At 44.8% G+C, this 12,412-nt stretch overlaps 6 protein-coding genes across 6 annotated transcripts; 4 read left to right on the top strand and 2 right to left on the bottom strand.

Annotated features, from left to right (window-relative positions):
• Positions 1 to 44: 44 nt before the first annotated feature.
• Positions 45 to 875, bottom strand: AO090102000431 (uncharacterized protein; the record flags this gene model as incomplete). Its single annotated transcript, XM_023236825.1, has 1 exon — positions 45 to 875. One exon carries the CDS (start codon positions 873 to 875, stop codon positions 45 to 47), a length of 831 nt encoding a protein of 276 aa, XP_023091812.1.
• Positions 876 to 1,604: 729 nt separating this feature from the next.
• Positions 1,605 to 3,558, bottom strand: AO090102000433 (uncharacterized protein; the record flags this gene model as incomplete). Its single annotated transcript, XM_023236824.1, has 3 exons — positions 1,605 to 1,674; positions 1,816 to 2,410; positions 2,547 to 3,558. The coding sequence occupies 3 exons, from the start codon at positions 3,556 to 3,558 to the stop codon at positions 1,605 to 1,607; spliced, it is 1,677 nt and encodes a 558-aa protein (XP_023091813.1).
• An 813-nt stretch (positions 3,559 to 4,371) lies between these two features.
• On the top strand, positions 4,372 to 5,166 carry AO090102000434 (uncharacterized protein; the record flags this gene model as incomplete). The annotated part of the gene is made up of 2 exons (XM_023236823.1): positions 4,372 to 4,646; positions 4,728 to 5,166. 2 exons carry the CDS (start codon positions 4,372 to 4,374, stop codon positions 5,164 to 5,166), a joined length of 714 nt encoding a protein of 237 aa, XP_023091814.1.
• A 169-nt stretch (positions 5,167 to 5,335) lies between these two features.
• Positions 5,336 to 6,286, top strand: AO090102000435 (uncharacterized protein; the record flags this gene model as incomplete). The annotated part of the gene is given in 4 exon segments (XM_023236822.1): positions 5,336 to 5,422; positions 5,502 to 5,530; positions 5,550 to 5,607; positions 5,663 to 6,286. 4 exon segments carry the CDS (start codon positions 5,336 to 5,338, stop codon positions 6,284 to 6,286), a joined length of 798 nt encoding a protein of 265 aa, XP_023091815.1.
• A 461-nt stretch (positions 6,287 to 6,747) lies between these two features.
• AO090102000436 (uncharacterized protein) lies at positions 6,748 to 7,131 on the top strand (the record flags this gene model as incomplete). The annotated part of the gene is made up of 1 exon (XM_001822562.1): positions 6,748 to 7,131. One exon carries the CDS (start codon positions 6,748 to 6,750, stop codon positions 7,129 to 7,131), a length of 384 nt encoding a protein of 127 aa, XP_001822614.1.
• A 1,719-nt stretch (positions 7,132 to 8,850) lies between these two features.
• AO090102000438 (CVNH domain-containing protein) lies at positions 8,851 to 10,766 on the top strand (the record flags this gene model as incomplete). Its single annotated transcript, XM_023236821.1, has 3 exons — positions 8,851 to 9,050; positions 9,178 to 9,218; positions 10,687 to 10,766. 3 exons carry the CDS (start codon positions 8,851 to 8,853, stop codon positions 10,764 to 10,766), a joined length of 321 nt encoding a protein of 106 aa, XP_023091816.1.
• Positions 10,767 to 12,412: the final 1,646 nt, after the last annotated feature.

The raw sequence follows: 12,412 nt of genomic DNA, 5'->3' as shown, positions 1-12,412 counted from the left end.
AGGTAAAATATACCCTATTCCGCACTAGCCAACTTGTCGTCACACTAGTCTGCAACGTCCCCTGCAATACACACCCGTTTGTTTCTCCGCTCCTCCGTGGATGTTACCGACGTCCGTTTCCTGCGTTTGCCGCGAAAAGAGTCAGCTGCAGGGTTACATGTGTTACAAGGCGTTGTAGCAGGCCGTCCGTGATCAAGACGGCCGAATTGATCGTACAGATACTGTTTCTCCGCAAAAGATGACATGCTAGCCGGGAACCCGCTTATCCTCCACTGCTTGTGCTGGTTTACACGCATGTAAATGTTCATGATCTCACCGGGATGGCGTAAGGTGAACGAAACAGTTTTCGAATAACGTCCACAGGCAGGACAGATATCTTGTACGCCGCCAAACGCTCCAAGAGTCTCAGAATCGGTCACGAAATCTACATTATCCAGACTCAACCGCCGTAAGGCCTCAACAACAGCCATGGCTGGACCCTTGCACCGGATTGTGCCATGGTACCATAGGTCCAACCCGATAACCGGTTTTTCGAAATCGCCGTCTAGTGTAAAAAAGAAACGAGCCACAAGTAGACCAATGGCCGCCTCCTTAGCTAGTCGCGCACTTCCTGGCTGGAGAATGACCAGGTTACGGTAGTCATCCATAATTTCCGCATTATCAAGGGTGCACGGCATGCCACCCAGCGAAACATCCATCCGTAAATAGTCACCTCGAACAGTACAGTCAAGCTGGTCGACCATTTGCAGCCATTTAGCCTTAGTATCTAGGTTGGACATAAAAGCATCAAAGCCCCTTCGAAGGAAGCTATCCCGGAAAACATGCCGAAAATGCGGTGTCTGGTCGGGGCGGGAAGCAGCTTCGCCTGTACCCATGGAGACCAACCTTGCAATTCCTACCCTAGAAGGCCAGATACGCCGGCTAATTCTCGCAGCAATACCAGCAGCAAAATTGTCCTGCAAGCCCCCGTCCTGGAATGACCCAATATCTCGGAGTTGCGCAGTGGAAAAATAGCTGGGGTGATCAGTCAGCCTCTGAAGAGAACTTTCTGCTTCTTTCCATGTCTCCGAACTGTGACCGAGGCACCGGGTCAACCGGGAAGAGCAATTTGACTTAGAGAAAAGTACTATGGTGAATGCTACTTACAATGGAGCCGCAGCTGTAGCTCTCGCCCTGTACGTTATCAGATGACACGATGTCTTGGCTTCTTGGCGGCCCACTTACGCTTCCCATAAAAGAGGTTCGTTATTTCTTTTATTTGCTCGGAAAAGTTCATACCCTTGATTACCATAGTTAGCAAGAGTCCCCGAACAGGAAGGATGGGCGTTCTCCACCATGATTGAGATCGAACCAGTTCACTGCGTTAAAGTTACCAAATACAAAGGATTTGGTCTCCCTAGCGATGCTAGTGGCAACGACACCAAATTTGGCCCCTGAGCGCCATCGTGCACTAAGCTTATCTTTGACTGGCTCAAAAATACGCCTGTCTCCACCGAATGCCTCCTGTAAGCAGTCGTCGAATAGCCTCGCATCATAGCAGCTGTCATGGAAAAATCATGATAACCACTTGGGAATGTCGCCTAAGAGAGAATCGCGACGGAGAATCAAGCGAAGTAGCCACGATATAGCGGGTTGTCGGCGCTCGCGAAAAATACGCCGCGCAAGACGGTCAAACTTCTTGGAGCAAGTGGATACATCCCAACCCATAGCAACTAACCCCAATACGATCAACCCCCCTGTCATCGTTACTCAGTTGGTTCCAGAAGATGTGGCAGATAGGAACAAAGGAATCTACAGGAAAAACAAGACACACACCCTCGACTTCGGGGTATGGAGAGTCTGTACTCACCAGAACTAGATCCCACGGCCAAGTCCACAAGATCAGCTAGCTTACATTCCGGGCCCAGGCTTTCTTGTATCAAAAGCAGATACTCCAACGGGATGCCTCCACGAACTCCACCCCCGTCAATCGCCAAGACGGTTGGATTCATAGTAGGAGGGAGAACATCAATTGTAGTGACAGCCCGGGAGTTGCAAAGCAGGCAACCTACCATCGAGAACTGATACTCTGCGTCGGGCGCCGCGTTCCCGAATAACTGTGGGCATAGATCACATATGGTGTGACAACACACCTGTGAGTGCTGTGCAGTACGAACCAAACAGTAAAGGCATATCTTGTCGGATTGAACACGGCACAGTTCATGGTTTGTAGATAGAAGATGCTGCCGCCGATATTCAATGGATGACTGCTCTCCCGAGGCATAAATATGGTACTGCGTCACAAATTCTTGCTCTATCAAAGAAACCAACTCTGGTACAGATTTGGAAAATCTTGGCGCCTGGCGATGACGGAACGCTCGGAGGACAGGATCATGGTATAAAGTTTGGAAGACGGCATGTGGATCCATTACTGTGTCCAGTTAGAACAGATAATATGCAAGTTGCTGTAAGGGTCACAGAATAGGGTGGGAGCTTGACCCACAGCCAATCGGATGAAGAGAGAGAAACCCGAGAGAACAAAGGAAAGGAGTGGGTGGAAGACATACACATCATTCCGGGTAGACAGTGGTCTAATATTAGCGCAGACACTAGGGAAGAGAGTAGGATCTCGAATTTGCATTCTTCCCGATGACCCACTTCGAGAAAGTGCGCAACATGATCGCTCAATCCCGCCCCTACAGGGTTCCATTCGCGAGAAGTCTTCACAAAGTCAAAGAAAGCCTGGTTTTGCGATACTAGATTCCGGATCGCCGATGTGAATAAAGCCTGTAACTGCACTGCGTTGACTTGTGACCAATTCTCTCGCCGTACAATTTGTATGTTCTCCTTCTGGTTATGAATCCATGTGCGCACGCTATCGTACCTTAAGGAATCGGACTGGATGGGGTCAAGGTATACAACATTGATATGGGAAAAGCACTCAGAGAGGTGGGTGGAGTCGGCCTCGTAAAGTTGCTTATAGAATTGTTGAAGTGGGCCGTTGCGTTCGCTGCGGTCTGGGTTGCCCATTAGAACCACAAGCACCCGTGGTCGGACCGCAACAAGCATCAGCGATGCAGATCGCATGGAAACGCAGTCTACCAAGAAATGAGCTACTGACATAAGGTCTGGGAAATCGTCGGCGAAAAGGCACACGAGATCAGCAAAAAGAAAAATTAACCGTGCATAGACCAATCTCGATGCATTATCGGTGGAGCTGATGGGCCATGTGATCGGGTAATCATGTACCCCTGGCATAGCGCCTAAGACACCCTTGGTGGGAGTAACGTTGCCATCGGCGAATAAAATCGGACTCTCACTGTTGGAGGATGTTATATCGTACCGCAAACCAATTCGCGAGCTAGGCTGGGTCCTTCTGATATTGTTTTGGGGGAAAATTGCCTGGAGCGCAATGTCTTTGTTCTTCCCACCTAGGAATACCGATAAGAAAGGATACTGTTGGCGGGGTTGAGTCAACTCGGAGACCACTTCGTCTAGTCGTCCGTAATCCCGGATGACATAGCTTCCATTCTCACCCACACCCACGTCTAGCCAGCTAGTGTCGGTTTTCGGACGCATCTTTAAAGCTTACTGTATCATACGAATGCTTCTTGATCTCGGAGGGAGGGAAAGCACCTCCTTATTTATGGAAAAAATCCTCAATCCCTCTTTGCTTTGAGGTCCTTTTGTTCGTTTCAGTAAGGGCTCGGATGAGACAAACAAACAATCCCATACCACCAATACACAAACGGTAGGCCGTGAAAAAATTTCGCACAATCATTACTCCTTTATAATAGTCCATGTTATCGACGTGTTGAGCTTTCTTGTGTCTCCAGCCCCATGATTTGATTCGCTAAGTGATCGTTGTACTATTTATTTCCATGTTATCCCTGAATTATGGGCGCCACTTATTAGCCTGCTAGGGCATGTAGCCGACCTTTCAAGAATCCTGTCGCTCGTTCTTCAGGTGAGAAGATTAACCGCTTCAAAACCATGTGTAGCCTTCTGGTATATCAGACTGGCCTCAGTCGCAAGAAACGGATTCTGTTGAGGTACTGACGCCTCTGCAAGTCACAAAAAAGAAATTACAGCCGCGCTGGCTGAGTATTTACCTCTCATGTTTGAACTTACGTTTCCTTTCGATGGACGTATAATGACACCCCTCGCTCCGTTACCGTTCCTCTGGGCCCTTAGCGTGATAGATGATGCACCAACCGAAATTGCAGGGGTTCTCTGAAAGGCGATTGAGAGGTGTTTCCAAATGAGTCTCAATAGACGGCTAAGATTCCTTGAATTCAAAGACTTGGAACCTAGCTTTTGACAGTCCTTTGTGACGTTGCTATAAAGTTGGGCCGCTTGGAAGTAGAGTGTTGAGCCCACACCTCCAACCCCATGTTGCTTCCGTTCAACATGTACGACTTTCCGCCTCTCACGTACAATGCTACTGATTCCGGTATTGGTGATGAGCAGCCGAACTATAGTCGTCTCATGTGTCAGGACATGTTCAACGACCAAAACATCTCAGTTACTGGTATCGACGATATCGATGGAACAGGAGGCACGTCACAGACAGCCCATCCGTCTTCACGCGATGCAGCCGAACTGGGCCAGGGTGATCGTTACGAACTTCAAGTGAATGGTAGCACTACGTATGACCACGATTCTAGGTAGGTTTGTCGTATCCAGTTATTTCGCATTATTTAACAATCTTTAAAGCCTTGCTGGCCTGATACACTCTGAGTCTACAGAGTAAGTTCCCTTCAACGGTTTTCTTATGGACAAGAGCCACTAATCCCTACAAGCCAGCTAATTTTGCGGAAGTTACTACAGATGGAGGCCACGGTAAACAGGCTAGAACAGGCGAGAAAAGAGGGCGTAGACAAGACACTTAACGAAAGAATGAACATATTGGCCGAAAGGCTAGATAAAATGGACGTCAGGGTCAATGCCTTTGCCGGAATCGTTGATGAGCTACTTGACCTGCCAGACAAGGTCGAAAATCTCTCAAAATGGATGAATGACTTGGGCAACACCTTTCAGAGGGAGAAAGAATGGATGAATAACTTAATGTCAGGGGTAGATGACGCCTGCAAGAGGTTTCGCTACCTAATCTTCGGCTTATCCCAGCCGCGCGGTCGAAACAGGCTCGGGAATGGGCATGAGAAGGAGCAGGAAAATGAAGGGTGACACGGTATTGATGGCCTTGGCATTTGGCGAAGTACAGGAATGGCATGTTTTGTTTACAGATGAAATACGCTGTAGTTGAGCCTTTGTTTGCATGAATTTCATGTATCCAGCAAAACAGTAGCGTACGATTCATTGACATGAAAGAATTAGCTGTAATGGTACTAATACAATGTGGGCCAAGCCTTTCTGTATACTTGTAACACGAATTGAGAAACTGGATACAACTATTACCTGTACAATCTGGCGAACGACCGAGGTACGGATCAAACATGCATAACCGATACCCTGAAAGCTCTATTCTCAGCTAGACTTAAGGTATAAGACATTTCCATCAGTTACACCGAGATAGGATGTCATGGAATTCGTATGTATTCTTTGAGTAGTGAATCAAAAAAAAGCACCATGATGGCGTCGTTGCCAATGCAGAACATGTCGCCACCGGTAAGTACACTGCCAAGACGACGATGCTATATTGACTTACTAAGATGTTCTAAAGATCTTCCGCAACCAGTCAAGCCATAATGAAGAGATTCTTGGACTTGTCAATGTATTCGTTCATCGCGAAAAGGAGTCTGTGTTACGCCAAAAGCAATTAGAGTCTCGTCTGAGCGCAGAAAGCGCACGGCTGCAGAACGAACGGCATCAATTCACCCAGTTGCAAGAAAAGCTTGCCAAGGCAGAGTCGCTAAAAGGTTTGCTTGAAGTTCAACTATTGAAGATGTCCGAAGAAGTCGAGATACTTCAGCAGGAGCTGATCATGGAACGAGCAAAGTCCCAAGAGCTCGAGTCCCGTGTCTCAATTTTATTCCATGTTAACGATATGCTTGTGAGAAAAGCAATAGAAACTGAGTCTTCGGGAACATCTTTCGGTCAGAGACCTCTCGATTTCTTCCCGCTACATCTGGATAACCTTCGGCACCAGGAGACAACCAAAGATCTTGGTACGGTGGCTAAAACCAAGGATGAAGTCATGATGCCTCTAGCAGCATCAATTCCAACCGGTTTCCAATCAAGCTCTCCACTCGTTGAGAGCGAGAACAGCTGGGACTCAGTTGTTCCAAATGGTATTTCCATCGATACTAGCTTAGTACCTCAACTACCTGTGCAGAGTGATAGTTAGGCCCTTGAGCGGTGTGAAGGTTTTTTGACCAGCAATGTATAAAAGAGCTAGAACATAATGTCACTGTATTTCGTTCATGTTTTTCACATTTAGTTCATCATTCCTTAACAGTAATTACAAAGTACCCATACCATAGTGTGGTTGAGCTATATTCAGTAAGGCTGGTCGAACTATACTGTAGTACGACCGTACGGATCTTTTGGTATACGATTCACTACAGTACCAACGCCGAGAGCGCATTAAATTCGCTGTCAGTGCTTCCTTCCTTCACACTTATTCTTCGAGAGTGCAGGGTCGTACCGTACTGTTGACTAGCATTTATATACCTGCCTGTCGGTGGCTCGCTGACCACGAGTCTTTTATAGGGTATGAATTCTATCGCGCAGTTGAAACCTTTCCACATCTAACATTCCCATCTTCAGCATCTTAAGTCCTCTGCTCCACTTAGTCTTGAATGACATATGGATTCTTATACATGCCACGTCCTCTATCCTATTGAGGAGGAGATTACCCCGCAAGACCACCTGATACTGCAGAACGGGGGCACTTCCTCAAACATAGAGCGCCTCCAATCGCGCCTCCAGCAGTCAAAACTCCCTCCACGAAGCTTGAAAAAACGAGTTGAAGACCTGGCCTACGAAAACAGCTACCTAAAAGCCGAGCTTGCCTGGCACACAGAAACAAAGCATGCTCTGCTTCAGTTTCGGGAAGAAATGTACACCATGTTCCACAGAATGGAAGACGCTCTGGTGGAGCTCAAGAACTGTCTTCGGAATGCTGAATCTCGTTATCTCAGCTTTTGGGGCCTTGACGTTTGCGATACTAATAGCAACGACATGATATAAAATAATAATGTCAAACCTTGTGCTTAGATGATTATATACGCGGGGCTGGATAATCTGTTCATTAGATATATGCACACTATTGGCGAGAGAATGGTATTCCTTATGGCATATCACTGTGTCATACTACATATCTCGATCTGATTGACTCCATCTTTCTGTAATTGCAGAAATGCAACTCAGAGAAAATGTTTACACCACTTGATTATCAACTCAATCTTAGCATTATATGCCATACAACTAGTCTGAAGATGATATATCTTAACTAGCTGGATCACTATCTAAATGCAGTTCTCCAGAAACTCTCGAATAGAAGCATTTGTGTTGTACGTACCACAATTCGACGTAATCTCCCATACACAAGGCCGCCCAATTTCGGTCAATGCAGTTCTGAATGCACCTATTCCTCACTCACAGGTAGCTCTACCGTATGCCTGAACAGGATTAGAGATAAAAGTCTCATGTAATTTCCTACTGAGCATCGTTCAGTTGCTTCTTCTACAGCTAAAACGCTACAGTTGCGTTTATGGTACAATAATGGCCAGATCTGTATAATAGGGTTTCATACACTATAGATTATTATACTGGTGTCTCTTTGTTTCTTTATCTCTCTGGACCAGAAAAGCTAATGTTCTCTTGCAAATATTGACGTATCCAGCGGTTTCTGTACAATCTCGTAAATATGGCCAAATCGCCACTTGTCCTTAGTTCAGATAGTCCAAGCCAAGGACCAAAATTACCTGGATACATGTAATAGTACATGTCGGTACAGGATATGGTATTATTCAAGAAATCGTTGTTCCATTATATTCCAAATCCAGCCACTTGGTTTCACATCAGGGCTTGCTGAAACAATCAAAGGGTGTAAGTGGTAACACCGGTATCCGTATAGCCTGTAACGTTTTTTAGACCATTTATCACCCGGAAGTGCTGGATTAGAATATACTATTTCCCATTATGCCAAGAATTGGAAAATAGAGATATGTACATGAATTCTTTCGCTGTCCGAATCTCCACCCCAGCAGCCATCCTGCAAAACGGAAACCAGATCGAGGATCTTACGTGTGTAAGGTTTCGAAACTATGGAACGAACTCGGGTATGATGTATGAATGGATTTGTTTTGACACGCCATAGGTGACAGTTTTACGTAGGATTAAATTACTCATTTATCTTTACCAATATGATACGCTTCCTCATGTTTATTGTCAGTAATACAGCCTTTATATATGTATATATATTACGTCGTACTAGTACAGAGCGATCTTTGGCTACACTGAGGTAGCACTATAAATCATCTGTATTGTATTAGGACAAAGATGTGTGATCAGTATAATTATATCACCAATACATAACAGATTACGTCGTGGAGCTACTTATCGGTTCTATTATCCAGTTACAGTACAGGGTACAGAACGGGATAAACGCACAAAGAGGAGAATCTCCTAGGTAGCAGTATATGCGCGAAAGAAAAAGCCTCGTAAAGAACCAATAATGCTATGTCCAATATCAGTAAATGCAAACAATTTTACATCGAAATTAACTACCATGACGAGATGTAGGTAGTTGAGCATAATATTAGCTTTGGGAAACATCTCGTCGGATATATATATTGAGCAAATACCCTGAGCATTTCCCAACACAATACGTTCTCTTTCCTTCTCAATCGTATACACCTATACTAGTTACATACAAGATATACAATTTCTTCCTAGACCAACAGAATGCGTGTGCAAGCTTTTATTTTCGTACTCCTTGGGCTCGGAAAAAGCTATGCGGCGCATTTTTCGAAAACATGCAGCTCTTATGAGCTTGAGGGATCCATGCTATTCGCCAAATGCCAGGAAAGCCCCGACAAGGAACGCCATACCACAGTTGATTTAAACAAGTGCCTCGGCCATAAAGAAGGCACTCTCGTCAGAGGGTACGTATCGCACTCTATGATTTACCTTCCCACGGAAGCTCATACTTCACAGCGCGAACGCTATTGGGAACCTTGAGTGTGGCTTCTGTATGTTAGCAGGGACCCAAATACAATGCATGTGCTATAGAGGAAAAGGGGTGATTGCCCCGTCTTCTCCCCTGAACCTTGGTATGTATGCGATGTGTCAGCTGCTCAAGGACCTACTAATTGTAATAGATGATATCCTGTCCAATCAAGGTGGAACTCTAGCTTGTGATGGACAGGCCTAGGGAACATTGTGATAAAAGCAGTAATTAGAGGAAAGCTGCCAATTGAATGACCATATTGCCGCAGCAATAAGCATCCATCTACGAACCCTGTCCTTTGGACTGCAACTGGGCTGCTTTACTTACTTACTCTATACATATGTGAATCAACTTCAATGTTCTGTTTTCCAATTAATATAAAGCTTTACTTTATATGTAGATTTGGATAAGAAGATTAAGTAATGCTTTAGCAGATATTATATGGACCATTGTAAAGTCGATCCTTGCTTTTAAGACCTTTGAGCAGACGGGAGGGGCACGTGGAAGCAACTATGTATCTTCGACTTTTAAGGCCTACGAGATTCCCAGACACTAGTTTCATCTCTTATACGCTTCCCTGATGAAATTGTACCTCTAAACTGGAAAGGTTGGGTCAAGATCTCTAAAGCTGTGTTCATACCCCAAGGCAGCATCATCTTTAGGGCAGCGACAACATATAACGACAGATAAATACAGTTCCTTTATTATAAGTAGAGAGTATGGGACAAAGTTTTCCTCACAGAACATTAACAGATGGTAAAATAATGGATTTGGAAAGAAACGCTGATGCTCTAACATAATTCATGATAGGGAGTTTCTAACATCTTATACATCAAATGCTTCATAGTTAATCCAAGAATCAAACTGCTCCATATCTCCTTTAGATGCTGACGCATAAGCTTCACTAGGTTGTAGATCCTCTGTTAACGGTGGTTCCATATTAAGTTGGGAAGCAGTTATAGGGTGATGAATGGTCGATGGAGGTATTGATGGTAGCCCTAGAGGATCATAGCAGCTATCTGCTTGAGATTGCAGCGGCACACCATGGAACAGGGCGGGGCATTGTAAATGTTCAGAAACCTCATATGATGGCTTTTCCGATGAACCTAGAAACCGATAATCAACCCCTCTGCCAGTACTAGAGCCCGGCGTACAACCTGGACATAGCGATGAAATGAAGTCTGAGTATGACTTCACTGATGTCTCGAGTAAAGAAGGTGGCCCAAATTGCATACCGTCCAGCATCGCAGCCTCATTGTTGACACATTCATAACATGATGTGTCAACATCATTTTCGCATGTACAGGTGCGTGGGCACCCCACTTGTATAGGAGGGGGGAGAAGTTTTGGAGCAAGGCTGTCAAGAACTGTTCGTGAGGGGTCTGTGTAATCGCTATTCTTGCCGCTCCTACGTTCTGGAGTGGAAGCTCGCATTATAAAGGAATACTGTGATTCAGCAGAACCGGGACTGATTGTGCTGCCCAGTATTTTGTTCTGACCTCCCCTGATATCAACCCTTCGTAATGACCACCTAGGGTCCACCTCCATACAATTCTTTCTATCGATACTAGCCAATTGTTCAAATCTGCTTCGAATCTCTTGGGATTCCATCCTCCAGCTCTGCCCAAATGCTATAGATAATATAGCTTGATTGCTCTGCGCTAGCCATTCCTTAGCTCGCTCATTATAAGCTTGTCGATAGAGAAAAAAAGAATTCATAGGCTTTGTAACTTTGCCATCTCTTTTGGCGACTTCATAGCGACGGACCTCTATGGGCCGGTGTACCCAATTATTCATGTCTTTGATAGGGATATGCGCCAGGTGCTTAGTTAATTGGCTGAAGGGAGCTGTTAAACGGATTTTGTTTCTTTCTCTTGTACAATACGCCTTCATCGACCTGCTTTCCTTTTCTGGAGTTGGTGGAAGCGTTGTAGTCCGAGCCATCTGGCTATCTTGGGTGTCCATATGCGCTGTAGGTCTCATCGGGTTAAAATGCTAAACCTAGGTAATGGAACATCTGTGCTTCCGGAGCTTTGGGTAAGAATAGAAAATAGTAGCGAAGGGAAACAAGAGAGACTTAAACCTGGAGATTTTGATATATAAATGTCTACATGTTAGTTAATGTTAATAAAATACAACAGTAGAGGAGGGTTATACTATTAAAATGCAGGGATTATAGATCAGTATTTCTCTCTTGAAGTTATGGTATTACTCACAGTATATTACATAATGGAAATACAACAGTGGTAACTTGTTCTGTATGCAAAATAAGCTCTAGATAAAGCTATTCATAATTGCAAATTAAATAACCCACCATAAGCAAATACGAAAGGAAGAGGTCACTTATAAATGAAAGGGAGAATATGACGAGAGAGATTTGTTTACTGCCCAGCTTTTTTCCGCTGAACGCCTCCTGCAGAGTACAAATATATATGTATTGAGGGGCAGGCTACAAAGTACAACTGATAGCTCGATATTATGGGAATACGACAAGAATAGACAGTTGCTATTTTTTAATCAAATAAAAACGCCCCTGGCGCAATATCTCTGGATATAATTTTAAACTGCGATGTATATCACGAGTCAATATAGAATTATTTCTGTGAATACATATCGTTGGAAAGCCCCTCTCGATTGCCCACCATGTCTTTCCTCCGTAGCATGAACTTCACAAGACAAGCTTGTGAATGATAAAGGATGATATCGACTGACGATAAGTTCTGAACACGAAGTTAGGCCGCTAACTACCTGTCTAGTTCTGATCACCTTCCTCGAATATACTTTCATCCTCGAACCACTTTCGGCGCAGGCCGTCAAGTCCTGTACCCATTCTAGTGCCATCTCATCCGGAGTCGGCACCCATCCCACGTCCTACTTAGAAGATTATATAATAGACGTTGGAAGTTCCAGACTGTGGTAACTCGCAACTTCAGCTGTCATTCTGCTGTGGAGTAGGCTATGCTGCATATATGAATAGTTGGAAATGTGTTATAGACTCGGGGACTAATACTTACCGTTAGGTAGAAAGATCCTAAATTGCCAAATTACTCGACGATAAGTTGAGATATGCATGTCTCCTTAGTCCCGTGAGGGGTGGTCATCGTCATCGGATCATAATGGCGTATTGCCTACTCTCTTTCATCGGTCTCGAGTAGTAAAAAGTGCTTTCCTTTATGATAGACTGGGCAGAAAACTACCAAGAACCTGCTGGACCTATAGCTTTTCTGGCTTCTCTCCGGAATTCAGCTATCTTCATTGCGCAGCATTTGAAGGGCAATATGAGAATAAGTACAGCTC

This window comes from Aspergillus oryzae, chromosome 4, assembly GCF_000184455.2.
Source record: "Aspergillus oryzae RIB40 DNA, chromosome 4".
Lineage (NCBI taxonomy): Eukaryota > Fungi > Ascomycota > Eurotiomycetes > Eurotiales > Aspergillaceae > Aspergillus > Aspergillus oryzae.
The sequence above is the reverse complement of the archived record's forward strand: the minus strand, read 5'-3'. Positions and strand labels throughout refer to the sequence as shown.